This window comes from Eubalaena glacialis, chromosome 18 (assembly GCF_028564815.1).
Source record: "Eubalaena glacialis isolate mEubGla1 chromosome 18, mEubGla1.1.hap2.+ XY, whole genome shotgun sequence".
Classification (NCBI taxonomy): domain Eukaryota; kingdom Metazoa; phylum Chordata; class Mammalia; order Artiodactyla; family Balaenidae; genus Eubalaena; species Eubalaena glacialis.
In genome coordinates, this window is record NC_083733.1 from 28,071,426 (window position 1) to 28,098,947 (window position 27,522).

At 45.9% G+C, this 27,522-nt stretch overlaps 2 protein-coding genes across 4 annotated transcripts; one reads left to right on the forward strand and one right to left on the reverse strand.

Moving 5' to 3' along the window:
• Nucleotides 1-729: 729 nt before the first annotated feature.
• Nucleotides 730-13,903, reverse strand: COQ9 (coenzyme Q9). Of its 2 annotated transcripts, XM_061172372.1 has the most exons (9): nucleotides 13,793-13,903; nucleotides 11,322-11,490; nucleotides 10,009-10,144; nucleotides 5,019-5,161; nucleotides 4,674-4,758; nucleotides 3,525-3,629; nucleotides 2,097-2,252; nucleotides 1,743-1,796; nucleotides 730-1,434 (listed from the first exon to the last, which is right to left on the reverse strand). In XM_061172372.1, the coding sequence occupies exons 1-9, from the start codon at nucleotides 13,860-13,862 to the stop codon at nucleotides 1,399-1,401; spliced, it is 954 nt and encodes a 317-aa protein (XP_061028355.1). In that variant the 5' UTR covers nucleotides 13,863-13,903; the 3' UTR covers nucleotides 730-1,398. The 2 variants fall into 2 exon arrangements, with proteins under 2 accessions (XP_061028355.1, XP_061028356.1); XM_061172373.1 differs by lacking the exon at nucleotides 1,743-1,796.
• Nucleotides 13,898-27,522, forward strand: CIAPIN1 (cytokine induced apoptosis inhibitor 1). 2 transcript variants are annotated; one of them, XM_061172375.1, is made up of 9 exons: nucleotides 13,898-14,027; nucleotides 18,963-19,144; nucleotides 19,966-20,118; nucleotides 21,536-21,612; nucleotides 23,047-23,209; nucleotides 24,651-24,724; nucleotides 25,613-25,728; nucleotides 26,230-26,311; nucleotides 26,792-27,522. In XM_061172375.1, the coding sequence occupies exons 2-9, from the start codon at nucleotides 18,988-18,990 to the stop codon at nucleotides 26,900-26,902; spliced, it is 933 nt and encodes a 310-aa protein (XP_061028358.1). In that variant the 5' UTR covers nucleotides 13,898-14,027; nucleotides 18,963-18,987; the 3' UTR covers nucleotides 26,903-27,522. The 2 variants fall into 2 exon arrangements, with proteins under 2 accessions (XP_061028358.1, XP_061028357.1); XM_061172374.1 differs by having other exon boundaries at nucleotides 13,899-14,027; nucleotides 21,533-21,612.

The following is a 27,522-nucleotide window of genomic DNA, read 5'->3' on the forward strand; positions in this document are numbered from 1 at the left end:
CTGGAAATTCCTACTAGCTCGTTACTCCCCCCATCATTCAGTCTACTTGGGTAGGAGACAGCAAAGCAGAAGGCAGATGCTGTGGGATGCTGTATGTACCAAAATGTTGAAGCTCTAACCCCTAATGTGAGGATATTTGGAAATGGGGGTCTTTGTGAGGTCATGAGGGTAGGACTCTCATGATGAGATTAGTACCCTTATAAGAACAGGGAGACACATCAGAGCTTGTTCTCTCTCTCTCTGCCATGTGAGAATATAGGGAGAAGGTGGTCATCTGCAAGTCAGGAAGAAAGTTCTAAGAACCAAGTTGGCTGGCACCTTGATCTTGGACTTCCAGCTTCTAGAACTGTGCCATATTTCATCACAGCAGCCTGAGCAGACTAATAAAACAGAGTTAACCAGACTGAAAAAGGAAGCCCAGCCAGTGTAGAGGCTGAGAGAATTAGTAAAGCTAAAGACTGTGTCACTGAAATAGTTAGTGACAGACAGGAGTCAAAGGAGCTAATGGTGAGGGGGAAAAGGCCCCTGCCACCCACATTTTACTGATGGGAAGCCTGGGCCCACAGATGCAGAGCTGTCCTAACTGCCCAGCAGTATTAGGCAGCACCAGGACCAGAACTCAGGTCTCCTGGCTGCTAGTTTCAAGCCTTTTCCACAACACTGTTGTCTCACTCTGGCGTCTTGGATACCTGCCATGGTCTATATGGAAACTACCTACACAACAGGAAATTGCTTCAAACATATTTATTATAATTTTTACAGACTCTAAGTTCACTAATAATCCTGCAACGCGTGCTGGTGTAACTCGACACAGGGCCTGGAATCACACCTCTGGCCAGGCTGGGCACCACCGTCCAGCACGCACCTGTCTCAGGTGAGGCAGCTTGCAAGGGCGTTTCCAGTGCAGCATCTCAGGACACCGGAGAAGCAAAGGGCAGCATGGTTCCCTCTGGGTGCACAGGCCTGTGCTGTGCTGTGGATGAGCTGCCACCTGGGGTGGCTTCAGACCCTGACTATGACCTGGGAGCCCCAGAGAGCATTTCTAGGCACGTTAAGACATGATCAAAGTGCCTGAGAGACCAGGACAGGGGCGTGCTGGGTTTCTGTGGCTTGAATGCTTGATTGAGCGCTGCATTTTTAATCACACAGCTGCAATGCAGAAAGGCATCAGGAGGCCTGGCCCCGTGTTAGGAACTGAAAAAGTGGCCCAACCCTGGGCTACAACTGTATCTATCCTCCAGTGCCCTGTGGTTTCCAGGTGGTTGTGGTAGTGTGTCGAGTCCTTCGGTGTTCTCTCGTTAACACCCTGTTTTACGGATGGCACCTCATACGTTTCAAAGCCCTTTAAATATATCCTCGGGTTTTCTTCTGGGCACTCTAGCTTACACCCCTTCTTGCTCACCGGCGCTGGTTTAGACCTGTCAAATTCTTGAGCTGACAAAGGGATGGAAACAGAGAGTGATGAGACCTTGCCCTGACCCTAGGACTCCAATGGGAAAGATTGAGATTTCCAAGGCAGCATGTGTGGCTAAGATGCAGAGATCTGACATACCAGGGTCCTGGGAGTGAGCACTGTTTCCTGATGCCAGTAAAAAATAGAAGTGGGGTGCTTGGGATCTAGAGATTGGGACTGAACCACTGTCAGTCTTATTATTAGCTTCCCAGTTTAAGGCTACAAAACTACTTGGGGTCAGTGACACACGTGAGAATGGATGGGCAGGGATGAGCTGGGCAGTACTCACTGTCACCGCTGCACCCATGAGTCCTTGCACCAGTGCCTCTCCGGTGGACTTTACCTAGAAGGAGTCAGAGTCAGGTTCTCTCAGGCCCCCACCACGAGCTCAAAGGTGAGACAGGTAGGACACATCAGTAGGCCTATTAGCCCCAACGGGTAGAGTCAAGAGGGCTCTGTGTACTGGAGGAAGAGCCTATGGACAACACAATCACAAGCGGGCCAAGTGTGGCTTTCAGGGAAGGCCCTGGGGACTGTCAGCTGAAGTCAAAGGGGAGCAAGAGAACAGACACATGACCAGTGTGGCCCAAGGAAGACAGTGTGCCTAGTGAGGAGGCTTCCCAAACGCCAAGCCCCCAGCTACCTGCTTGGCAGTGTGGCCCATGTTCATTGCGTCGTTAATTCGGTTTTCCAGGAAGTGCCAAGTGTCCTCAAAGTCTGGGGAGGAGTCCTGCATCATCACCAGCTCTGTCGTGCTGTAGATGCCAGCCAACGCTGCTCGGCGGGTGTACCAGTTAAACTGCAAAGAAACCCATCAGGGAGGTGGGTCACCACTATTGCTGCAGTTTGGGGGAAGTCTGGGTAGTTCCTACCCAAAGCCACTGGCACTCCTGGGCTTCCTCTTGATTTCTTCTTTTCCTCACAGATACACATGGCCCTCTAGACAAGACTGCTGTTCCCAAACTAGGCTGTGTATCAGAATCACCTGGGAGATTAAACATGCAAGCTACGGGGCCCAACCTCTTAGAGTTTAGAGTCAGGAGGTCTGAAATAAGTGCCAGGATCTGGATGTTTAATAAGCAGCCCACGTGATTTTGCTACATCCACTCGGCTTTGGAAACGCCAGTGAAAAGCCTAAGTCTCAGGACATCTAAGTTCCAGGGAGGCTCTGTGGTCAGGCAGTTATGACCAAACCTTCGTGTGTCCATCAGTGAGGTGAGGGCTGAGACAGCATCACGGACAGACTGGAATACCTGGGAAGGGCTGAGAGTTCAAGTCCTTCAGCAACTTCTGACTGTCCTGGCGAACCACTCTTTAGAGCACTAGCTCGGCTGCTTTGTGTTTTATCCCTCTGATTTCTTAGCTTTCTAATTTCATTTTCCTATCATCTCTGTTGGTGGTATATTCCCACACGATGGAAGTTTATTAAAGCACTTTGTTAGAACTGTGGTGGAAGCATCTTTTTGCCTCCCATCCTGGATTCCACAAAGTACCATCACACATTAATTTCTTTTATGAAGGTATATATATATATTTTTTTTAATTTCCTACCAGAAATATGATAGCATTAACAAGTCAGATTCTTTCCTGGTGCCTGTTTAAAGGCTTATTGATCTCTTAGCAAAGCAGGCCAACATGGGCTACAGGGAGAGAGTTTCTTTTTAAAGCAATGAGTGTCTCCATGGCATTCTTTTGTTTTTTTTAATCAGTCTCATAAAAGACACACACTGAGAAAGTCTGCTACAAAATCTAAATCATAGAAGACTGAGGGGGAAATGATTATAAAATGGCAATCCAATCACAAGGCCCTCTGATGCCTTGTCACCAGTCGAGGGGGGGAAGGAATACCAATGGTTCATGGCTACAGCACTGGTCCCTGAATGAAGATGACCTAGATCCCACTGTGGCTTGTTGAGGGACCCTCCTCATACCTTAGCCTCTCCTTTCCAAGATGGGAATGACACTGTAGTCCCGTGAAGGGATTTGTTATCAAAGAAATTTCACAAACTTCCTGAGGAAATGCTTAATCCAAGCCTTCCCAGTAGCCTGTGGGCCTGCAGAGAGCACTCACGTCAGTGGACTGGTCCCCAGCGTAATGCCACATGTCATCCACCATGCTGGTGAGTAGGCTCAGGCTGGGCGGGATGTTGTGAGGGAGCAGGAGGATGCTGAGGGCCTGCGGAGAGATGACAGAGGAGAGGTACTGCATACCGGTACCAGCAGCGCTTAGGTGGCTGGTGCCTCACCTCTCCGTGGAGGTACGTAAGGGGGCCTGCCCAGCCCGCATTCTGAGACTCACCATCTCCACCCACTTGTGTGAGCTCCTGGAGTCTAATGCTCCCGACTACAGCTAATGGGAGCCGGGGCAGATCCGACCCTCAGCTGACCCAATCAGATTCTCAATCCCTAGCATGTGGACTTGGGAATGCAGACAGCCAGGTCTAGACGGGTGTCTTTGAGTACTGAGAGCACCCCATTCTGTAACATGGAGAAAGAAGCAGGGATAGTTGGGGAGTCTGGGGGTGGAACGCGAGGGGGAATGGGTCAAGCTGGAGATCTGGAAATCAAGCGTGGTGAGCATGGGCAGGGGACGGGACTTGACTCTGGACTGTACTCCCTCACACCCGGCCCACAACTGAAATTACATGCTCAACCGTTTCCCAGCTGGGCAGAGGACGCTAGGTGATCCGTGGGCCCTCTCAGTGCTGATGTGCTTTGAGTTTCTTAACTGAGAGAATGGCCTGCACGGTGACACACTTTGAAACAGGAAAAAAGGACCTTTAGAAAAGGGGGGTGGGAAGCCCTTGGAATGAATACTCCAATTCTCTAAGCATCACACCGACATACTGAAAAGAAGTCCCAATTCCCTGAGATCTAGAACGCGACAGGCCTGTTAATGATGATGGCCAGTAAGATATTCTGACTTTTCTAATCCCCTTCATGGATTCCTCCTCACTGAAGACCTGGTGGCACACCCGGGACGTGATCTAGGACCCACGCCACCCACGTTTCCAGGAACTGAGACACAGATGGCTCAGAGGTCCTCTCTTTGGCTCTCGCAAATCTGAAACCTAGCTCTGCCAATTGCACTGCGAATCCCGAGTTCTGTGGAGATGAATGAGCTAACTTCTGAACAGTGTGCCAGACCCTCCAAGTGAAGGTGCTGAGGATCATAAACACGAATACTTTATGCCCTGGGGCCTGGATATGGGCTCTGTACCCGAGGCCAATGCTCAATGTACGGGATCAGCATTCTCAGTCTGGTTTCCACAGCGTCCCTCAGGAACTGGTCTGTTTTCCTCTTCCTGGAAGAGGGAAAAGAAAACAGTGTGTCTCTGGATCAAAGGCATGGGCTCGGTGCTACACTGTTTACTCAGCCCTAGTGGGGAGGGGCCCACCAGCTCCTGATGAGACAGGCAGCTGCGTTTCAGTCCCATCAGAGCAGCAGGGCTGCTCAGTGCTACTCTCTTGGCTCTGCTTGGATTGGCCTCCTGGGGACAGCTGGTGGCGCCTAAGCTCCTTGAACCTTAGCTGCCACCCCGAGCAGTGATGCCATGGGACTTACTCTGCCTGGCCCAGCTGTACCAGCTTCTGCTCCTCTTCCAGCACACGGGTGAGCCGAGCGTTGCACTGGGTCACAAAATGCAGTATCAGTTCGCTGCCATCATTCCCAAACATGTTGGCAGCCGCACTGGAGAGACCCAGAGACTACAAAGGGGGAGAGGGAAAACAGGAAAGTGGCGGGCAGGTGGAGCGGACATTTGCCACCTGTTCATCACTAGTGCCTCTTCTTCTAGTAACGGCAGCTTGGTTCTCAGTGGGACACCCCACTCTTCATTCTTGTCCGTGTGATCTGGGAGAAGCTGACCACCAGTCCCTCCACACTCCATCAAGCCCCTGGGTGTGATGCAAAGCAGGGGATCCAGACCTGGATAAGTGGAGTTCACAGCAACTAGTTCAGGAATGTGCACGTGACCAAATCCAGCCCTACGAGGCCCCCTCCACGCTTTTGCTAGTACCGATGGGAAAGAAGTACCCTCTTTCCTCTGCGGCTGCTGAGCCATTTTTAGTCCTGCATGGGAAGCCCCTGCTGAGAATGAAGCTCACAGAGAGGAAAGCAAAGCAGATATGCTGTAGAGACAGTTCCCAGCAGTAACAATCTAAGAACACCGAGCCAGAGCTACTTCCAGACTTTTCTGTTATTCAATGAGCCAAACACTCCTTTTCTTGCTTGAGCCAGTTGAGTTCGAGTTCTGACACTTGTAACCTAGAGTTGTAACTATTATAAAAAGGGGCTTGGGAAGAGCGCTCATAACTCTTTTCCTCACCAACTCACTTAACCTAAATCTCTTGGAAAGTAGGTCTCTCAGTTGTTTAAAAAAAAAAGCCTCACAAACTTTTTTTTTTTTTTTTTTCCCCACACCGCAGCATCTGGGATCTTAGTTCCCCGACCAGGGATCCAACCCGCGTCCCCTGCATTGGAAACGCGGAATCTTAACCACTGGACTGCCAGGAAAGTCCCTCACAAACTTTTCCTAATGAGTTGTCAGAGAGTTAACAAAGCCACAGATATCCTTCACTATTCCTCACATACACGACTCACTGAGCAGCTGCTGGAGGGAGGACCCTGACGGCAGCAGGGACAGAGGGCAGAAAAGGAACCAAAAAAACCATTAACTCTAAATTCCCACCGTTGGGAAAGTGCCTCTCTTTTGGTGGAGGTAAACAGCCTTTTTGGAGGGCAGCTTGGCAATATTCACCTCAACATGAGAGCTGCAGGAGCATCAGTACTAAGGGTGACTGCGTGCTCCCTGGTGCCTGGCTGAGCGCAGTATATACACGACCTTGCTGCAGCCCCACAGCAACGCCAGCAGGTGGGTATTATCATCATCCACATTTTACAGAAACCGAGGCTTCAAGCTCTTAACCACCAGGCTATGCTGCCTCTAACATGTATGTAACAAGAACCTCGAAAATATACACACTCCCTGAGCCAGTTGTTGAGCTCTTGTCTCTCAGCTCCAAACCTGCCTTTCCATCCTCAGCTTTGTGACGCAGGGGCTGGGGCTCTGCCAGCCACACTTCTCGCCCCACGTTAGCTCCTCCAATAGGGTCTCTAGAGGGAGACTGCAAGGCTGGAGGAGGAGGACGGGCCTGGCTCCGCGCAGTTTACCTCCTGTCCGCTACTGGTCTGTGTGAGCAGCGCCCTCCTTCAGCACGGCAGTGCTGTCCAGTGGCAGCAGCTGAACCCAGTCTGCAGTATTCTCAACAGGTGCAGACCCAGTTTCATCGAGCCACCACCCTCTCCCTGCCCGCCCAACCGCTCCGCCATTTCCCCAACCCCAGAGGGCGAGTGCCAGCCCCAGGGGACCCTTCCTCCAGGGTCCGCGACACCAGCAGCCGCTGAGGAGCGCCTCCTCCTGAGAGGTCGGAGTTTCACCCTCACAGGGACTCTCCTTCAAGCTCCTAGTTGTAATCACTCCGACTCTTCCCTTTGTTTCCTTAGCCCTGGGGATGAGAGCTCCTCCCTGCAGGTGCTACCTCTACGATACCTTAGTGTTCTTTTTATCCTTTCAGTTACCTGGTTACCAATTTCACATCTAGTTAACAATTCTTTGTGTTAAATTCTCTCTATTCGAGTAACTGGTGTGATTTCTTCTGATTGATGCACTCCCTGAAAGACCAACTCCACTTCTCAGAACTTGTCCTATAGAAACCAACCAGAAATGTACTTAAATCTGTCGTACAAATAGGTTTATAATATTAAAAAAATTGGAAACAACCCAAATGTTTATCAGTTGAGCTCAAGTAAATGCAATAGGTAATATGCAGCCATATGAATGGAGATATGCAGAGTGAAAAAAGCATATGAAAAGAGTGAAAAATTTAACCGTAGAATATTCAGTAGAATCAGATTTTTCCAAACAATGCTGTTACATTTCTGTCCTCTCCTGGTTCACACCTTTCTGTAATGATTCTCTCAAACCTTCTCTGCTACCTCCGAACCTCTGTCTCCTCCCACTGTTTCCCAACTTCAGGATCAGGAGACTACCACACCTACGTCACAGAGAAAACAGAAGCCATCCCCTGGGAACTCCTTAAAGGTTCTTCTAGAAACTAAGCCTGCAGCTGTCTTCTCCAACTTTGCCCCTAATGCATCGAAGGCTAGTCTTTCCACCTGTTTCCCGGATTTCATAATCCTTGCCTTCAAGGAACCTCACGTTTTTTATTTTGCCACTTTCTCTTGTATCTTCACCGTCACCGGTGTTTCTGTGCCCTCCTGCCAGTATTCAAACATGCTCAAACTTCCAGCCCACTTCCCCTGCTTAGTATACTAGCTCTCTTCTCCCCCTCGCAGCCAAACGCCTCTGCACTTCCTTACCTCTACTCACTCCTCAACCCACCCGTTATTTTGGACCTGCACTCCCTTCAAACGGCTGCCGCTGCAGTCACCGATGTCTAGTTGCCTCATCCACATTCTCCTGCTTTGCCTCCAGCGCAGGCTCCTCTACCTCAGTCTTCTTTGCCACCCCACCCTTAAATGTCAGTGGTCCCTGAGGACCTAGACTCCTCTTTCTTTTCACATGACACTCTAGGCACATTCATGCCACCCTAGGCAATCTCACTCACTCCCATGGTTTAATGACCACATACATATGTGGATTATGCCCCAACATATACTCCAGTCCAGGCAGCTCCTCCAGTTTCAGGCCTGTATGCTTGAGGTCCCCCGCTGGCCGACCCAAAGACCCCTCACATTCAACAAAGCTCAAGACTGTACCCATGGGCCTTCCTCAAACCTGGCTCTTCAGTGGCCTTAATCTAAGAAAACGGCACCACCAAGTACCCACGCATGCAAACTGGCAGGCAGCTCTGGTGGCATTTTGTCACTCCCTCCTATGGTATTCTCTCACCAAATCTACCCACTTGTCTCCATGTTCACTGCCACTGCTCTAGGTCAGAAAGCCCTCATCTCTCCTGGATGACGAGCAGCAGCTCCCAGTGACTCTCTGACTCCAGTACTTTTTCATCCAGCAGCCAAAGTGCTGGTTTTGAAATGTCAAATTGAGTTCTATATCTCCAATTATTCTTAGAATAAAAGAAAGCCTAACTCTTCAACATGACTTTTGGACCTTGCCTGATGTGGCCTCAAGTGACCCTTCCCCAGCCTCACTCAGCTCAGATCTCTTCCTGACTCTCGGCATGATGGTTTTCTTCAGTTCCTCTAATGTGCAGGCTTCTTTCCACTCTGCACATACTGTGTCTCTGTCTGGACTTGTCCATCCCCCACCCCACCAAATCAGGTAAAGCCTTCTCATTCCTCAGCTCTCAGTTCCAAAGGCTTTCCTCACCACGTTCTCACCCAACCCCGAGTTAGATTCAGTCCCTCCACTGCATGTCACAATAGCACCTTTTCCTGATAGCCCTTACCACATTTTATAAATATGTATTTGTATATATTTGATTAATGTCACCAGACTGGAAGCTCAACAAGGGCAGAACTTTGCCCATCCTGACTACTATGATGCCTCTAGGACCTAGCACACTCTCTGTTCAATAAATATTTAAAGAGTGAATGATTAATAAATGAAAGGTTTTCTTTTTTCTAATTTGAAAGATCAAAATGTTGATCTTTGTTATCACAGACAATTTTTAAGTTCTTTTTTATATCTGTTTGTATTGTTCAAAGCTTTCACAGTGAGCACACAGTGGAATCACATAGTATACACATTGCACTTACGTGACTTCTGTTACCATATGTGCTCTTGGGAGAGTGAGAGAAGACAAGAGAAATAACAGTTAAATTTAAATAAAGCAGCAAAGTTGCCCACTGTCCCACTTCAGGAGCAGATATCTCACGTGCTTGGGGTGGGAGATGTGACTCTGCAATTCCATCAGTCTCCGTCCTCACAGACCTTTCATAGGATGGTATGTGGCTACGCTTGATGATTCTGCACAACGAGGCCTCAACATGAGCCTACGGCTTAATCTAAAGGAGCAGGCTGCTCCACTGCAGGAGGAAACACTGATTATTAGACTTACATAGAAAAATGAGGTGCGCTGGTCTCCAAGGTGGTGCCTTCTTGGGAGTTTTCAAACACCACATTTTGTCAATTCTAGGATCTCCATTTTTTTTTTCATTTTAAACAATCAGTGTGAATCATAAATTGATGATGCATCATAGTTTAACAGACAGCCTTTTTCTTTTTTAGTGATGCATAAAATAATGGTGCTTCTTACAACCAATGGCATCTTAGAGTCAATGAAATACGGCAGTTTTGATCATAGGCAATTCTTGCCTAATGAGCTGCCTTTAGAACCTAACTCCCAAGAACTAACTCCGCGGTATATTCTTTTTATATTAAAAAATAATTAAAAAATAAAGCCATTTCTACCCTATTGGGGAAAAACAAACAAAACAAAACCAGAAAATCTTATAGCAGTGAGGAGCTCTGGGGCTCTGCGCTGGGCTGGAAGAAAGCCCTCTGCTCTGGCTGCTGTGATTCCCTCCTGGCTGATCTTGGTCAGGCTGCCCCGCCCGCACCCATACCCACCTTGGCTCCTTCTGCAATTGCCTCTGCTGTCCACCCATGGGCGGGCACAAACTCCAGCGCTGCCGTCAGGATGCGGTGCTGCAGCTGCTCCTCACTCTCGTAGTCCTCCTCCTCCTCACCGCCCTGGTCTGTGTACCTGAGGCCCAAATGCAAGAGAGGCATGGGGCACAGAGCCCGGCACACCTCACCTCACCGCCTGCTGCCTGGCATGCAACATGTGCCGGGCCAGAAACCGCAGGTTCTGTGCCTCCTCTCAGCACATGTTGAGAGGACATTTACTTATGTGTCAGTATCAATGTTTGAATGCCAACAGAGCAAAAATCATATCATCCATCGCCTCCCATAGAGTCACTGAGAGAAAGGAACCATGAGCGAGGAGGTCAGGTGATAGGAAGGTACATGCTGTCCCAGCACCCTGGATTTCCCAGTGTATAGCCTTACCGCATTGTTTCTTTATCTGGATTTGTACCAAACTGTAACTCCATTGAGGACAGGGACAACGGTTACATTATTCACAGGGCCTGGCACAAAGTAGATCCTCAAACAATATTTGTTGAATTGAAATGAAAACTACTTTCATTGGGAGACCAGAAAAATGACTGGGAACACTCTAATTTCAGAGCTAGAGGAACTTCTCAGTGGCAGGATTAAGTAAAGACGAAACATCTAATGGAGATGTAAATTATTATTTCCTTTCTGGAGGGTAATTTGGCCTCACATGTGTAACGAAATGTAAAATGTGCATATCCTTTGACTCAGTGCTCCCACTGCTGAGAGAATCATCTACTTTATCACATTATTTTTCATACCAGTGAAGGAAATCTAAATATCCATCAATAAAAGATAGGTCAAATAAATTTTGGTACTGCCATTTGCTGGAATACTATGCAACCATTAAAATAATATAGATTGTGAAATGACATTATAAACGTACTGCTGAGTGAACAAACAGGTTCTGGAACAGCATGTATAGTGTACAGTGTAATTAATCATTTATAATATATACAGGGTTATATATGAAATACGTTAGAGAAAAGGATATTCACAAAAATGTTAGCAGAGTTATTTCTGGGTTTGTGACTTCTGATAATTTTTTTACTTTTGTGAACTTCTTTGTATTATTTAGAATGGTTTAGAATGTACAGGCACTGTTTTCATAAAACAAACAAACAAACAACAGGTTCCTTTCAAAGATAAGGTTGAAAACGATGAAAGGTGTGACGGGAACAGAGAGGCTAGAGGAAGGAGAAGAAGAGATTCACCCAAGCACACAAAGTAGTCAGAAATGGGTGGACTGGGGTTCTACTGCCTACCTGGGGGGTGAACGAGAAGACTCCTGATTGGGTTCTTCGGTGCCCTGTGTCTCAGAATGTTGCTGAGAAAAGGAGGGGGGAGGTTGCCGCTTCTGCTGATCTGAAGACCTCAGCTGTGTAGCTGAAGCATGGAAGGCACGTGGCACCAGGGCTGGTCGGCAGCGGGACACTGAAACAAACTGAGCTGGTCAGCCAGGGACACTCACCAGAGAAGACCCTTTGAGACCCAGAGTGGTATGAGGGATGGGGAGGAAGAAAAGCAGAGGAAAACCAGAACCAAGTGTTGGATCCCAGACAAAATTCTTGGGTAAACTGGGAACCTTTTGACATGACGTGGCAAAAGCATGAACCAGGAAACGGAAGACCTGTCTTCTAGGCATGTTTCCATCATTTGTTAGCTGTGTGTTAATGGGTAAACCATTTCACCCCAATGAGCATGACTTTAAAATACGCAAATTAAGAGAAATAATCTCTACTTACTCAACGGGAGTGTTGTGAGGCCCAAACAAAAAAATGAAAGTGACTTGAAAACATTATATATTTATATATCATGGCAAGAGCACTGGACTAGAAATTAGAAGGTCTGAGTATTGACTCCCTAGTGGTTATGTGGTGTCTTTGTTTTCTCATCTGCAATATTGCAACACCTATTTACTTTAGGAAAGGGCTTTTGAAAAGTACAGTATTGTATTTCCTAAGCAAAGGCTCATATTACTTTTTTCTTTCCCAGCATTTTACTACAAAAAAAAAATCAAACATACAAGCAAGTGGAAAGAATTGTGGCATGAACACCTGTATATCCATCACACTCTTCATACATCAAGCCATCTTATTTATTTTTTTTGGCCACGTCACACAGCTTGTGGGATCTTAGTTCCCCAACCATGGATTGAACCTGGGCCTCGGCAGTGAAAGCACCAAGTCCTAACCACTGGACCGCCAGGGAATTTCCCAATCCATCTTATTTTTTTTTTTTTCCCATCTTATTTTTTTGATGCATTTGTTGCAGACTTCAGAATTCTTTATCTTGAAACATTCCAACATGCACATCATTAACTAGAGTTCAATATTTATTGAATATTTACTGTTCTTTATTGAGGTGATATTTACATTCAATGAAATGCACAAATCTTAAATGGGCCAATTCTGAGTTTCGACAAATGTATACACCTGCATAACTTGAACCCCTATCTAGAGATTAACATCACCCCAGAAAGTTCCCTCTTATTCCTTCCCAGTTATTCCCCACCCACACTATTCTGAATTTTTCATTCTAGTCTTGCCTGTCCTAGAATTTCATCTAAATAGAATCATACGGTGTGTCCTGTGTATGCATAAGACTTCTTTTGCTTAGAATATTTTTTAGATTGATTCATATTTCTGTGAAAATCAGGAGGTTGTTACTTTTTACTGCTGAGTAGCATTCCACTAAGAAACACTATTCTATTGAACACCTGGGCTGTCGGCTATTATAAAGGTGCTATGAATATACTTGTTCAAACCTTTTTGTGGACATTTTGCTTTCATTTCTGTTGAGTAAATACCTCGAAGTAGATTTTCTGGGTCATAGGCCTTACTTTTACTGAACATATTTAGTTTGGAGCTTTGTATAAAAACAACAAAACAGCACTCATTTTTAAAAAAATCTATGGACCAACTCAGGAAAAAATGATTTTTAAAAGAAACAGCACGTATGTGTGAAAATATCAATTATTTTAGCATATGTACAGAAAAAAACGGACCAAATATTCATAAAACTTCTAAAAGGACCTGGGAGGTCCCAAAGCAGTATTGCAGAACCACTGCAGTCCACGAGAAGATTTTAGGTGAAATACAGGAGAATATTATTTCGTTAGTTATATATTTATGTTAATATGTTAATTCATACGTTCTATTTGTGGAAGGTGACATTGGTTTTCCATTTATGGTAGTGCTATAAAGTTTCCTCTTTTAAGTAAACGTCTATATTTTTACGAAATCAGACGCATAAACAAAAATACTGACTATATGGTGGCAAAGGTGGTACGAGGATACTGAAGAATTACTGAAGAGGTGGGGAAATGACTGACTTGGGGAAAAAGTAGACTAGGCGCTCTCTGTGTCTGTTTCCCGGGATCAGGGCCCAGGGACTTGACAATGGAGTTAAGAGACTGGGTACAAGTGTGCCAGTCTGCAACCGACCGAGCTGTATAACCTTGGGCACCCACAGCCCTCTCTTGGGCTGCGTCAACTCCATGAAATAGGAGTGACAGGCTCTTCCCTGATGCTCTCGCTCCTCACAGGTCGAGAATGGGGTCAGAAGCCAGCCAGGCGCCCACTTCAAGCCCGAGGCGCGGGCGCGAGCCGCTATGCCCTTCACCTCACCTTGCTCTCGAACCGCCACGAGGCTTCTTCCGCCCCTCACCCAGCCCAGGTCGGCTTCGCGCCCCCTCCCCTTCCCTCCCCGCTCCCGGGATCGGCCGCCCTCTCACCGGGGAGGCACCGCAGCTGCAGGAGCCTCCACCCCGCCCGGCCAACCGCGCCAGACACCGTCGCTGCCATCTTGGAGGCGGGCAAGCTGCCTACGGCGACGCGCCTTGTAGCACCGAGTCAGCTGCATGGCCACTTCCGCCCTCCCCGCGCAGCGGGAGCTTCGTCCTCTCGCGAGAGGCGCGAGGTGCGGAGCCGGCCGATGCTGAGAAGCCGGGAGCGAGCCCCGGGCGGCAGGTGAGCGATCACCAGGTGGTCCGAGAGCCCGACCTTCCCCAACGCCCCCGTTCCGGCCCACCCTCTGCCCCACGTCCTCTCATTTCCCATCCCCAGCCCCGTCCTTCGGCGGAAACGTGGCTATGGCCACCTCCCTGAGGACCACAGCGGGCTTTCGCTCGGGGGAAGCCGGTGTGAGGGGTTGGGCCTGTCCTGCGTCGTCCCGGGCTCCTGGCGTGGTGGCTTCTGCTCTTCCCGGGCTGCCTTATCTCCCGCACTGCCGGACCCGGCCTGAGGCCCCGGGGGACAGTGCTGAGCTGGGGCCCGGGAGACCGGAGTCTGAGACCCGCTTCTGCTAGTAGCCAGCTGTTGTGACCTTGAGTCTCAGTTCCTCTTCGCAAACATCAGGGAAGCTGAAGTTTCCGTCTTTGGGGGTACCTGGACCCCCCAGGTTATAATTTTGAACCTTTGACTTCCCTGAACCTCCAAAGTGTTGAGTTGATATAATTGAGTATTCCCAAACTTGCCGGATTGGAAAAACCATCAGGACGCTTGTTAATAAATCGGATACCGAGGTCTTTCTCCTGGAGAGTTGATTCAGTACATCTGGATGTAGTCCTGGAATCTTATTTTAACAAATGCCCCTGGGTGATTTGGATGATCTGCAAGTTTGGGAAAGGGTGGTGGCCTTTATTCCGACATTGAGTGCCAAGCTCTGCGTGACTCAGGGAGGTCATGGACTAGTCACTGAGCAGATATGTAAATGCGGAGCGCCTCACTGGGAAACCTATCACCAGGGAAGGCTTCATAATAGTCGGAAGAAGTAAATGGTTTGGGGATGAGGGATAACCAACAGCTGGAGCTAAGCATGCCATCCTGTAAGTTTTGTGTAGTTAGACCCTTGTCTTTGTATTTTTGCACACTCCTTATCAACCTTTTGAGAACCTCTTCCTCTCCCCTGCGTGAGTGTGGGGGAAGCCTCCGCCTAAGCCAAAACTACTCCCCAAATGTTAAAATTTCAGATCCATATTTCTGGATTTCGGTAAAGCACTACTGATCTCTCCATGAGGTTTTGTTTTCTGAGTTCTGTCCACTCATCTTTTTTTTTTTTTTTAATTTATTTATTTTTGGCTGTGTTGGGTCTTCGTTTCTATGCGAGGGCTTTCTCTAGTTGCGGCGAGCGGGGGCCACTCTTCATCGCGGTGCGCGGGCCTCTCACTATCGCTGCCTCTCTTGTTGCGGAGCACAGGCTCCAGACGCGCAGGCTGAGTAGTTGTGGCTCACGGGCCCAGCTGCTCCGCGGCCTGTGGGATCCTCCCAGACCAGGGCTCGAACGCGTGTCCCCTGCATTAGCAGGCAGATTCTCAACCACTGCACCACCAGGGAAGCCCCTGTCCACTCATCTTCGAATGAATCTTTCCTGTGGAAAATCTAGCACTTGGATATCCTTCCTGAAACCCTTAAGTTTGACACACACCTAATTGCCTGGAGACAAAGTCTTCTATTTCTTTTCCTTTGAGTTTACTGTTTCCTTGCAGATTGTCACCTTTTTTTCTGTGTGTGTGTGTGTGTGTGTGTGTGCAAGTGCACGCGCTTTGGTCAGTTCATTTTAATTAAATTTTTCTTTCTGATAGCTGTCAGTATTCTTAGAATTTTCTATGCATTTGACTTAAAAGGATTTGATCCTTGGTTTGAACTGATACCCAAACTTCAATCTTATTTTTTTTCTTTTGGCCCTCTTCATCCTTAAAAGGAGCCAAATGCTCAGGATTTGATGTTTACTGGGTGCCTTAAAAATAAACAAGTGCATCTCCAGAAGTTGTTCTCAGACATCTGCTTTCACTGCCTGCCCACAACATTTTAGAAGGGCTGTGGGCATGTGTGTGCAGCAGTCAGAGTTGGAAAGATGCTTAACAAGTCCAGTGACGTGACAATGACTTCTATTCCACCTCTTTTTATTTATGAAACTGGGCTCTGAGTCACACTTCTAAGTATGTTGACTTAGGTGCCAGACATTTTTTCCTTGTTTTTTTAGAAAAGACATTGACAACAACATAAAACTCTGATGATGAATAGTATCACACTTTGGCTTTTAGATATTTAAAAGAACATTGTGTCCCATTTTATTTGGAATATGCTGACTGAAAGTGGTGGCTGTGTCTTTTTGAGAGTTAATGTTTAATAAATGTATTTTATGAGCTCCCTGTTGCCATAGAAGATTAGTTTGGGGGGATATGGAAAACAAAGCACTTTCCATTCTTCTGATTTACAGACACAATCCCACTGGAGTGCTGTATAAGATGTCATAAAGTGCAGCTCTTATATTGTGTAATTTTAACAATAAAAAAGCAGCTTCACATTTCTCCCCGGGGTGTCCTCCCAGCAGGTATGGCTGAGGAGGAGGAACAAGATTTTATAGGACTGTTTGAAGCAAAGGCAGATGAACTGGCCACGGAGAAGTGGAGGCTCAGAGTTCTCTTAGAACATTATTTTATTGAGCTCTGTGTGCCAGGTCCTGCTGAGTACATTGCATATTTTTATCTTCTCATTTACTTCTTGCAGCAGCCTTGCAAAATATAAGATTATTCTTCTTACTTTGTTAATGAGAAAAGAGGCTAATCACTGATCCATTGTCATGTAGCTAATAAATAGAAGATCTAGTGATAGGTAGAACCCCAGTTCATCTGTATTCGAAACCTGTGCTCTCTAAAACTCTGCCTGATAAATTGGGAGATCGGGATTGACATATATACACTAATATGTATAAAATGGATAACTAATAAGAACGTGCTGTATAAAAAAATAAAATTCAAAAAAATAAAAATAAAAAAATAAAACCCTGCCTCCATTAAGGTTGCTGAAAAGGTCTCGACGTCTGGCTTTTTGTGTTTCTCTAGTTAATGAGTAGCCTTTGGCCCCTCGGTTCTTCCAGGAGGATTTTTCTGTGAGTACAGTGCAAGGTTGTAGTAGTGGGAAGGGAACTTCTCATCTCTTTCTGTTGTCCCAAGGGAGAGCCTGTTCCAGCATCATTCTAGAAGGAGATCATTTATTTCTTATAACTTCATACCCAGCAATCCATATTCCTATCTTCCCCAGCTGGTTCTTAAATGTGAGATTGATCCCAAGTTGTTCACTTGAAAGATTTGTAAGGGTTCTTCCTCAACATCATGTTACAGTTGAAAGCTAAAGTTTCAGTTCTTGATTGTGTGCTTTTTAGGGATTTAAAAACCACAATTCAATGACTAAGGAATCCTGTTTATCTGATAACACTTGGCATCCTTTTACCACGGCATGCAGTCAGGTTAGGATAATAAAGAGGGCATTCCACAAGGAAGGAACCAGATAAAAAGCATGATAGAGTGAAAATACCAAGATTTTTCATACAACAAGGAAGGATTCACTTTGGGGGGGTGGGAGATACAGGTGGAGCCAGATTACGGAGCACCTGAATCCAGAAGACTGAAGAGTTTTGATTTTGCTCTAGAAAATAAAAGCCTTAGGAAATGAGCAGCAAAATCAAAGTACTACAGTATTTAAGGATGACTGGCTGACCTAGGCATGTTTTGTAGGCTGAGGAGCAAGTCATTTGAAGGGAACATTTTTTTTTTTAAAGATTCTGCACTCAGATTGCTTCACATGTCTTTTTTTTTTTTTTCTTTAAGATTTATTTATTTATTTGGCTGCTCTGGGTCTTTAGTTGCAGCACATGGGATCTTCGTTGCAGCATGGGGGATCTTTAGTTGTGGCATACGGAGACTTTAGTTGTGGCATGCGGGATCTAGTTCCCTGACCAGGGATCGGACCAGGCCCCCTGCATTGGGAGTACGGAGTCTTAACTGCTGGACCACCAGGGAAGTCCCTGAAGGGAACATTTTTAAAGAAGGAAGAGTGTGTAGGCCTGACTTAAACTTGGTCCTGGAGTGTCTGTGGTGGCGTAATTGTCACTGGGTTAGCCACCTCTGCAGAATACAGAAGTATTCGGCTTAAGACCCATCTATGTGTGATCCCTCTCCCACAGCTTTGGTCTCATGTCATTTGGTAGAGCTGTCTGAAGCTGGGGACTTGGAGTCATTAATGTTTAAGAAAGAAATGGGGAACTGAGTAGACTGCTATCTCCTGACCTGATTGCATCATGAGGACATTCTATACTCATCTGAGTATCAAGTCAAAGAGAAAGTTGACCCCAGCAGGAGGAAATTTCCATAGGTTAAAAGCATGGGTTTTACAGTCATATAGACTTGGATTCAGATCCCAGCTTTTACTTTTTCCACACAACACTTACTAGTTGTGTGACCTGGGCAAAGTCAACAGCCTGTTTCCTGACTGTAAAATGGGAGTAATATCTAGTTTAAGGTTGTACTGAGGTTCAATTGAGATAATGTAGGTAAAATGCTTTGAAGAGTCTGGCTAATATTAATTGTTAGAGATAGAGATAGTAGATACTATTGATCAATGCAGAGTAGTAGAATTGAATTTTCATATCTTGATGAATGGGAAAATATCATTATTCAGTTTGCTAAATTTACATATGTTGTATCTTTTTAAAAAAACACTAAGCTTGTGGTTGGGTTATATCAGCCAATTTATTTGCCTCCCTTGCTGAGTCATACTTCTGCCTAATTAATGTCGGGTGTGTTTTACATTCTGTTCAAGCTGAGTTGTCTCATACCAAAGAGAAAATAATATTTGTGCCTTCAACCTCTTTACTTGACTGCCCAGTCAGGATTCTCACCAAGGAAGCCACCTGCCCTATTTGGGAATGTTGGGGTTATGAAACCTTGGGATAATGGGTTTATTTATTCACACTCTGGTATCTACAGTGAGGTTTTCTAATGTGGTCAGCATTCCCTGGTGGGAGGTCGGAATTAGGTTGCAATTCTAATCACATTTGGTGGTACCCCATGGATTGAATTGCGTTTTGTCTCTGCTCACTCTTGACTCTCCTTTGGCCCATAGCTTGTAGGTCCACAGCACTGCAGGAATGGCAGATTTTGGGATCTCAGCTGGCCAGTTTGTGGCAGTGGTCTGGGATAAGTCATCTCCGATGGAGGCTCTAAAAGATCTGGTGGATAAGCTTCAAGCCTTAACTGGCGATGAGGGCCGAGTGTCTGTGGAAAACATCAACCAGCTGTTGCAGTGTAAGTACCTACCCAGGTTGTCTTACAGGGAGGGCAGTTTTGATGGCAATACTGCATTTCTTGTCGTTCCTTGATAGCTGGGTTTTTTGTTGTTTTTTTTTTTTTTAAATAAATGTATTTATTTATTTTTGGCTGTGCTGGGTCTTCGTTGCTGCGCGCAGGCTTTCTCTAGTTGCTGCGAGCGGGGGCTACTCTTCATTGCGGTGCGCGGGCTTCTCATTGTGGTGGCTTCTCTTATTGCGGAGCACAGGCTCTAGGCACACGGGCTTCAGTAGTTGTGGCTTGCGGGCTCTAGAGCACAGGCTCAGTAGTTGTGGCGCACGGGCTTAGTGGCTCCGCGGCATGTGGGATCTTCCTGGACCAGGGCTCGAACCCATGTCCGCTGCATTGGCAGGCGGATTCTTAACCACTGCACCACCAGGGAAGCCCAATAGCTGGGTTTTTTTTGGGGGGTGGCACATGATAGTAGTTTTTTCAGTTGAGATACAGTGGACTTAGGAGTATAGTTGATGATTTGTATAAGTAAGTTCTTATTTCTTATTAGCTGTTCCACATTTTTTAAAAAAGCTTGGGTTTTGTCCACCTTCCTTTTTTACTTTTTCCCCTGAGCATACAAAAGGAGATGAAGTTAGTAAGACTGAGGGAGAGCAGGGCAGCAGTGTCCTTGCCCCTCTTGCTAGTAACGGTGGTGTAATAGCATTTGCTGAACAGGTAGCTGTTTATTCTACTAGGCCACGCATGTAGCCTTTGTGGGGACTTGGGAGGGATTGGGAGATTCTGGGGCCCAAGTGATTGCTGATTAGAGTCTTCCTTCTTTTCAGCTGCCCACAAAGAATCTAGCTTTGACATTATTTTGTCGGGTATAATTCCTGGAAGCACCACTCTGCACAGTGCTGAGATTTTGGCTGAGATGGCCCGGATCCTTCGGCCTAGTGGATGTCTTTTTCTGAAAGAGCCAGTAGAGACAGCTGTAGGTAAGGAAATCTTCACTTGAAAGACTAGAGTTTAACAGGGTTGAATCTTTAGGTATGTTTACTGCATCTCTCTGAGAAGGAGGTATAATTTGGAGATCAACAGTCCTATACTGAACCTTATCCTTAGGGATAAGGGATGAATTATTGTAAAACTCTGAACCAACACATCTGAATAAATTGTGATCTTTGACCCATTAGGTAGTAAAATAGAAGGAAACTGCTCATCTGAAAATGGCTGGATCCTTCAACAGGTGAATGCTTAAACTGGTGCATCCACACCATGGAAAACTATGCAGCAGTAAAAAAGGAACAAACTATTGCCACATGCAACAACTTGGATGAATCTCAGAGGAATCATGCTGAGTGAAAGAAATCCAATCTCAAAAGCTTAGATGCTGTATGATTCTGTTCATATAACATTCTTTTTTTTTTTTTTTTCATATAACATTCTTGAAATAACAAAGTTATAGTGACAGAGAACAGGTTGGCCATCGTCGGGGTTAGGAATGGGAGGGAGGGGGTACGTGAGGCTGTAAAGGGGGTGGTGTGAGGGTTCCTTGTGGTGATGAAGACTACGCACACAAACAAGTGTTTGTAAAACTGGTGAAATCTGGATAAGCTCTGTGGACTACCGCTGTCAATTTCCTGGTCTTCATATTATATGATAGTTGTGTAAGATATTATCGTGGAGAGAAGAGGTGAAGGGTCCTTGAGACCTCCCTGAACATTTTTTTTTAAACTTCCTGTGCATCTATAGTTATTTCAAACTAAAAAGTTAAAAAATAGTGACTAGAAGTCTGAGAGTGATGAGCTAAGTATTGATCCATGTGAAAGTAAAGATAGAATCCAAGAAATAAAAACCTCTTTTTTGCTCAGTGGTAAAGCTGTCAGAATCATTCTAGATTTTTAGCATTTTTAACTAGACTTTCTGTCAAAATGTGATGACTTATTTCATCAATTAATAGAAATAAAAGTATTTTGAAATGTATAAAGGCATTTATGTGGAAATATAAGCTTGTGATGTTAATAGCAGCTATAGCCTTCTTTGCTAGGATGTAAACCTTGGGTGACTAAACACCGTGTCTGTTGGAACTATACGGAGATACTTGTATACTTTACAGTTTCTCAGCCTCTTGGTCATTATCCAACAGCCCCTGGAAGGTTAGGTATTCCAAAGAAACAGAGAGTGATATGAAGCAATAATAATGTAATTATTATATGACACTTAAGAGCATCAGTAAGAGCACTTTGAACAACCAAAAGGATTTATCCAATTAAAATATCACTAAAATATATATACACTGAACAGAATAGGTTATTATTGTTTTAATGCCTGCTGACCTGAATAGGAGAGAGCCTTTATTATTTTTCCTGCTTTGACCTATAAAGCTATTAACTGGGGTTTTCCTCTTAGCAGTTAACAATAGCAAAGTGAAGACGGCATCTAAGCTGTGTTCAGCCCTGACTCTTTCTGGTCTTGTGGAAGTAAAAGAGGTATGTTTGTAGACGACCTTCTTTGCTGGGAATTTAAGCCTTGGGTGACTAAACCCAGTATCTCTTTTGTCAGACGATACAGAGAGAATCTGGGAGAAATAACAACCCTGAAGGTGAGGTGATCAGTGTCACTCAACTAGGAAACAAGTTGAGAAGGGCTTTGCATGTGAGAAACCAGATGCCTCGAAGGACGAAACCTCTGAAATCAATCTCCTCTGAAGAGACTCAGCTTGGGCCCATGTGGGTTGGGACATATTTTGGTCTCAGTACTAGTGGTGACCACTGAGGCAGGGAGAGAGCGACACATCTCTTAGTGGACACGAATCTTAGGCCTAAGTGAAGGGCAGTTGCCTGCATTTTCCTCAGCTTTTTGGTGGGAGGCTAGAATAGGTTGGAGGGGGAAATCCTTTTCTGACAATTCATTAGAAATATTAACATTAAATAGAGGTATTTATGGTTCTACATTCTTCTCCAATGCTGAAATTTTCTTGTGTGAGAGGTGTTATACCACGATAGCTGTTTATACCATTGATCTGTACATGACCTAGGGCCTCAGTTTCTTCACGCCTACCCTTTCTTATTTTTCTTTTTAGTTAAAGTTCTTCCATTTTTTATTCCAAAATATGGGATGTTCATAAAAATTCAGTTAAGACTGAAGAATATAAAGTGACATCTCAGGACTTGCTTACGCTTTCTTCCCCAGAGGGAGCCACCAATACATTTTTTGGTGTGGCTGTTCGGACTTCTTTTTATGTATTTACAAGGGTGTTGTGTGTGTATACACATTTTTCAATGTAAATAAGGTCGTGTGTATACAGTGTTCAGTCACTAGCACTTTTCCCCACCTTTAGCTGGCCTCGACGTTATCCACCTCAGGGTATGGACCCACTTTCTTACTAATGATGGAACGGCATTCAGTGGTCTAGATGGACTGTGGTTTATGTAGCAGTTCCATAGTTGTCACACATAGAGGTGGCGCCCCCAGCTTCTTCCCAAGGAACATAGAAAGCATTTCCCTCCCCCTGTGGTTCTCTTTCTCTACTGCGTATTTCATTTCTGGCATCTTTACTGCGGGCATGCTCCCCCGCCACAGGCTTCGATTCCATCCAACAGCCTCTTCAACGTGTCCGATTCATCTTGATAATCATAATCGTTACAACCTCCACAATGCCTCGCACAGTGCCTTGTACCTAATAGACAGATATTTGATAAAACTCTCCGAGGGGCAGGCTCAACATAAACACGTAGACAGAAGTTACACTCTAGGGTCCTGATCAGTGAGAAACTGAACGTGAGGCACGAGGCAATGTCTGTGATCTCCTGCTGTTGTGCGCTTACTACAGATGTGAGCATTTGACACCTGTGAGGGGGACATAGTACACCATCATACTGTAGAAGAAGTGTGGCCTAATCCTCTGATATCTTGAATTTCAGCTGCAGCGCAAGTTCTTGAGCCCCGAGGAGATTCAGTCCGTCCGAGAACACCTGGGTTACCACAGTGACAGCCTGCTCTCTGTGCAGATCACAGGAAAAAAGCCCGATTTTGAAGTGGGTTCTTCTAGTCAACTTAAGCTTTCTACTACCAAGAAGTCTTCCGGTGAGACTGGCCTAGGGACATTGTTCTGTCTGAGTGGGCCTGGAAGGCCCTATTAAAAACTGAGCCAGAGGTCTGATGAGGTGGTGCTATCTTTAGAGGATCATGCCCTTCCTTAATTTCCCTCGCTTCCAAATGGACGAATGCTTAACGTGCTGTTGTCCTGGGCATATTCGGATCCAAAACGGAAATGATGCGTAGATATTACCTAGTTCAGCCCATTCTTCTGCACCAGAGGACACTGAGGCCTCCAGATTCTAGAGGTCAGACTCCCATAGCTTCATTAGTTAATGAAGTCTTTCCAGACCCCAGAATTATGACATTTACCCTCAGAAGACCTCACAGTGGCGGTCATGGCAGATAAGAGTGTGCTATTCCTCTTCCCATGGGTCCTTTTCTCTGTGCCACTGAAGTCAGCTTTTCTTGGAGGATCTTAAGACACTTATAAAAATATCTCTTCTCAGAAGATTGCACTCCACGCTTTGTCACCACTCTCACCCTTCCTATCACTATTTTTTAATGCCTGAGTTGAGAAAAATTATCCTAGCTGTGAGGTATGCAAAAATTTACAGGTACATTCACACTGCTCTGTATTGACTGTCCAGCCTAAATCTTCAAGAAATCCTTTAGCGTCCTAACCTTTGGAGTCACAGTTCCAGAATGGGTAGGAGCAGCTTAGATGACCTGCCCTGTGGGGGATCTGAGCATCCAGTTGTGACAGTGATCTCTGGGGGGTGCACTTACCCCCCAAGGCCCATTCGTGGACTGGCCCACACTGAACCCTCAGCTCTTTCAGGCCCAGACAGAGAATCAGGAGGTGTGATTTGCTACTGATTTGTTGTTACACCGCCGCCATCAGCTCTTGAGCTCATTTTCTTGTCTGTAACAGGTATGCATGAGACCGGAGCTTTGCTATTTATAATGCTTTTTGGCACAGTGTCGTGTTTAATATTCAAATCTCCTGCAGTGGGTATGGGGAATCCTATTAGCCCCATGTTCTAGGGATGGGAAGTAAGAGAAGGAGGAGAAAGCAATATGGAGCGGAAGTTAAAAGCGTTAGGTAGACTCTGTCTGTACTTGTGTATTTGTGGCTGTGTGTAACTGGCCTAAGTATCTAAACCTCTTTCCTCATTTATAAAATTAGGATGACAAGAACTTTCCTCATAAGATGGTGAGCAGGACTAAATTAGATCATGTATGTAAAATGTTTAATGTAGTATCTGGCACAAAGCAAGTGCTTAACAAATGATGGCTTTTATTACCATAAAGTGATGGGTCCCGCTCATGCCTTTATAAGTGGTAGAGCTGGGTCTTGAACCCAAGTCTTTTGACCGCCGGTCCAGTGTGTTCCCTACACAGCCTCAGTAGAAAGCACTTACATGTGCTTGGAGTTTGTTTCCAGCTGCTTTTCTGGAGCTTGTTTTCTTTTATTGGTTGGATTCAGGGAAGCCTGCTGTGGACCCTGCAGCTGCCAAGCTCTGGACCCTCTCGGCCAATGATATGGAGGATGAGAGCGTGGTAAGTCAGCACTGTGGCCACCTGATTGCTTTCTTTTAAGCCCCACTTTGGGTGGGAATGTTGTTGTTTGGAGTGGCCTCTCTGGGTTTGTAGGTGTGAAAGCATTTAAAGCCCAGCCTTGTGGCTGTGCCTGCCACTGGCATTTTTTGACTCAGAAGGAAACTCCACATTAGTGGCATTTTAAATTTCTTTTTCAGCATCTTTCCTCCCGCAGATTTTCTTGTTCTCACTTCATGTGATATATTAAAGACTCTTGTGGGCATGCGTAAACCTGAGAAGAGTTTGTCAGCTAAAATATTTTTTGGCTCCTTCGTCTGGGCAAGTCACCAAATGCTCACTGTCTTAAAAGTAATGCTCTTCCATCTCAGATCAGTGCTTTCTGTAATAAAGTTCTTCATTCCTACAACTATTGAAGTTAGAGTGGTAAGCAAATTAGGCGATGGTTTGTGCCCTCACAGAGCTTACAGATTAACTGTCTACACGTTTATCGAAGAATTACACAAGTGTATATATCATTATCTGTCTTTTCCTCTGGAATTATATAGAAAATATTTCATTCCCTTTTCTCACATGACAACCCTTTATATATTCACATAAATATAACACTTCTCTCTTTGTTCTTCCTGCTCCCTCCCTCCCTCCCTGCCCTCCACACACATATTCTCTACACATCGTAAATGAGTTCCCAGCCCCCTCACAGCCTAACACAGCTTCTGTGCACGTAGTGTACTCACTATGTGGTCAGCTTGGGCGTGATGATCAAGCCCAGGTAGGACGATGGGTGCCTTCTACATAGATGGGCGAACTGCTACTGTGGCCTGTGACCACTTCACCTGTTCATTAGCAGAGACCATGACTGTGTCATTAATGGCTTCAAACATTCTCCAGGATCTCATTGACTCAGATGAACTGCTGGATCCAGAAGATATGAAGAAGCCAGACCCAGCTTCCTTGCGGGCTGCTTCCTGTGGGGAAGGGAAAAAGAGGAAGGCCTGCAAGAACTGGTAAGCCTTGGGGTGAGAAGAGGCTGCCAGGCTGCTTCCAGCGGCTTCTAATTATCAAGGAATCGCTATACTTTACAATTACTAAAACATATTTTATCGTAAAATGTATCAGACGGTAGAAGAGTATGCTAAATAAGTACATTTTAAAGAATAATAAAATGAACACCCATGTACTGATCACCCAGGTTAAGAATCAGGAACATGACTTGTTCCTTAGAAGCCGCCTCTGCGTGCTCCCTCAGCTGCATCTCCCTCCCTCTCCCTACAAGAGGCTACCATTCTCCCAAATTTGTGCTAATCTTTCCTGGCTTTTTCGATAGTTTACTGTCTATGTGTGAATCTCCAAACAATACATCATTTCATTGTGGAGCCCAAACCTGACTAGGCCAGGAAAGGTCAATACTCCATATCTGTGAAGGCTCCCAGGGAAAAGGTCTGTCAAGGATTTGGAGTTTCTGGATGGTGGCAGATCCCACTCATCAGCTGCTAACTTTCCCCCAGCACCTGTGGCCTCGCAGAAGAACTGGAAAGAGAGAAGTCGAGGGACCAGATAAGCTCCCAGCCCAAGTCGGCTTGTGGAAACGTGAGTATCTGGTTGATTACTCAGTATTCACAAAGGCCTAAACTAAACACAGACCAGCTCCAGCTCTACAGAATTCACTGCCCAAGTATTTTAATAATAGGTGAACATGCGAGAACGTGTCTCTAGGTAGTAATGGGGAAGAGGGGTTATCTCCTGAGAGTGGGTAGCACACTCATGCCCGTAGGGGAGGCACTTGTCATTTCTTATTTTTGGCCCCTTTCTTTCTTTTTCACATTGGGCCTGATGCTACTCAGCCATTTGCTGAGTGTGGCTATGATTTGAACTGCTGAGAATATAGAAGTATGTCCACCTAAGGAACTTCTCTAGACTTTTGTCTTTCATGAAATCAGAGATCTTAAAGACTCTTAGTATTTGGATCCCAATTGGACCTACAAATGTACCCAGTCATTCTCTTCTGGCCTGTATCTCTGGGAGAGCTGACACTTGGCTTCCCTGTATGATGGTCTCTTCTTTCAACAGTGTTACCTGGGCGATGCTTTCCGCTGTGCCAGCTGCCCCTACCTTGGGATGCCGGCCTTCAGACCTGGGGAGAAGGTGCTCCTGAGCGACAGCAACCTCAATGATGCCTAGGGGAGGGCCCGGCCTGGGACACACCTGCTCCTCCACCAGCTCCTGCCCCTCACATCCCACCGCGTGGTTCCTCCGATCTCCTCTCGATTGGCTCACTCTGGCTTAGGGCCATTGCGTAGAGGGTGCTCAGTGGACAGAGTGGAGCTGGCTGGGCACAGTGGTGTGGAGTGCTGCTACAGATCGAGACCAGGGTATCCCGGGGCCCTGTTACCCTGAGTCGGGACCTCCTTCACCCAGTGTTAGGTAAACGGGGCGCATCCCAAATAAGTCCCTCTCCCCAGGTCAAAATGCTGACATTTCGTAACACTCTCCGAGCCCGCCATCCTTGAGTATTAACAGTGTGACAGAGAGGGCCCTGCCCCATTCTAAGCTCCGCAGTAGTGCCACGGCTTATCTTCCAGAGTTGGTGGTTTATTCACCATGCAATTTTCTTGGTGACAAGAGGCAAGTGTCTCATGCCCTCAGAGCACCAAGGGAGTCACTCCTTGGTTGCTGTGATCATATCCAGTGTCCCTCTGCCCCCTCCAGTCCTACCCCCCCATCCCTGTTTTACTGTGTTGCATCTGTGTCCTATTGTCATTTCTGTTAATCTCCAGGTATTAAACTTACGTACTAATGTA

Coding starts and splice junctions, on each gene's coding strand:
- CIAPIN1 (XM_061172374.1), top strand. CDS start 18,988: ATGGCAGATTTTGGGATCTCAGCTGGCCAGTTTGTGGCAGTGGTCTGG. Junction 19,145..19,965: donor CATCAACCAGCTGTTGCAGT/GTAAGTACCTAC, acceptor CCTTCTTTTCAG/CTGCCCACAAAGAATCTAGC. Junction 25,729..26,229: donor AGGAAGGCCTGCAAGAACTG/GTAAGCCTTGGG, acceptor ACTTTCCCCCAG/CACCTGTGGCCTCGCAGAAG.
- COQ9 (XM_061172372.1), bottom strand. CDS start 13,862: ATGGCAGCGACGGTGTCTGGCGCGGTTGGCCGGGCGGGGTGGAGGCTC. Junction 10,145..11,321: donor TCTTCTCGTTCACCCCCCAG/GTAGGCAGTAGA, acceptor TTTGGGCCTCAG/GTACACAGACCAGGGCGGTG. Junction 3,630..4,673: donor ACATTGAGCATTGGCCTCGG/GTACAGAGCCCA, acceptor ATCTCTCCGCAG/GCCCTCAGCATCCTCCTGCT.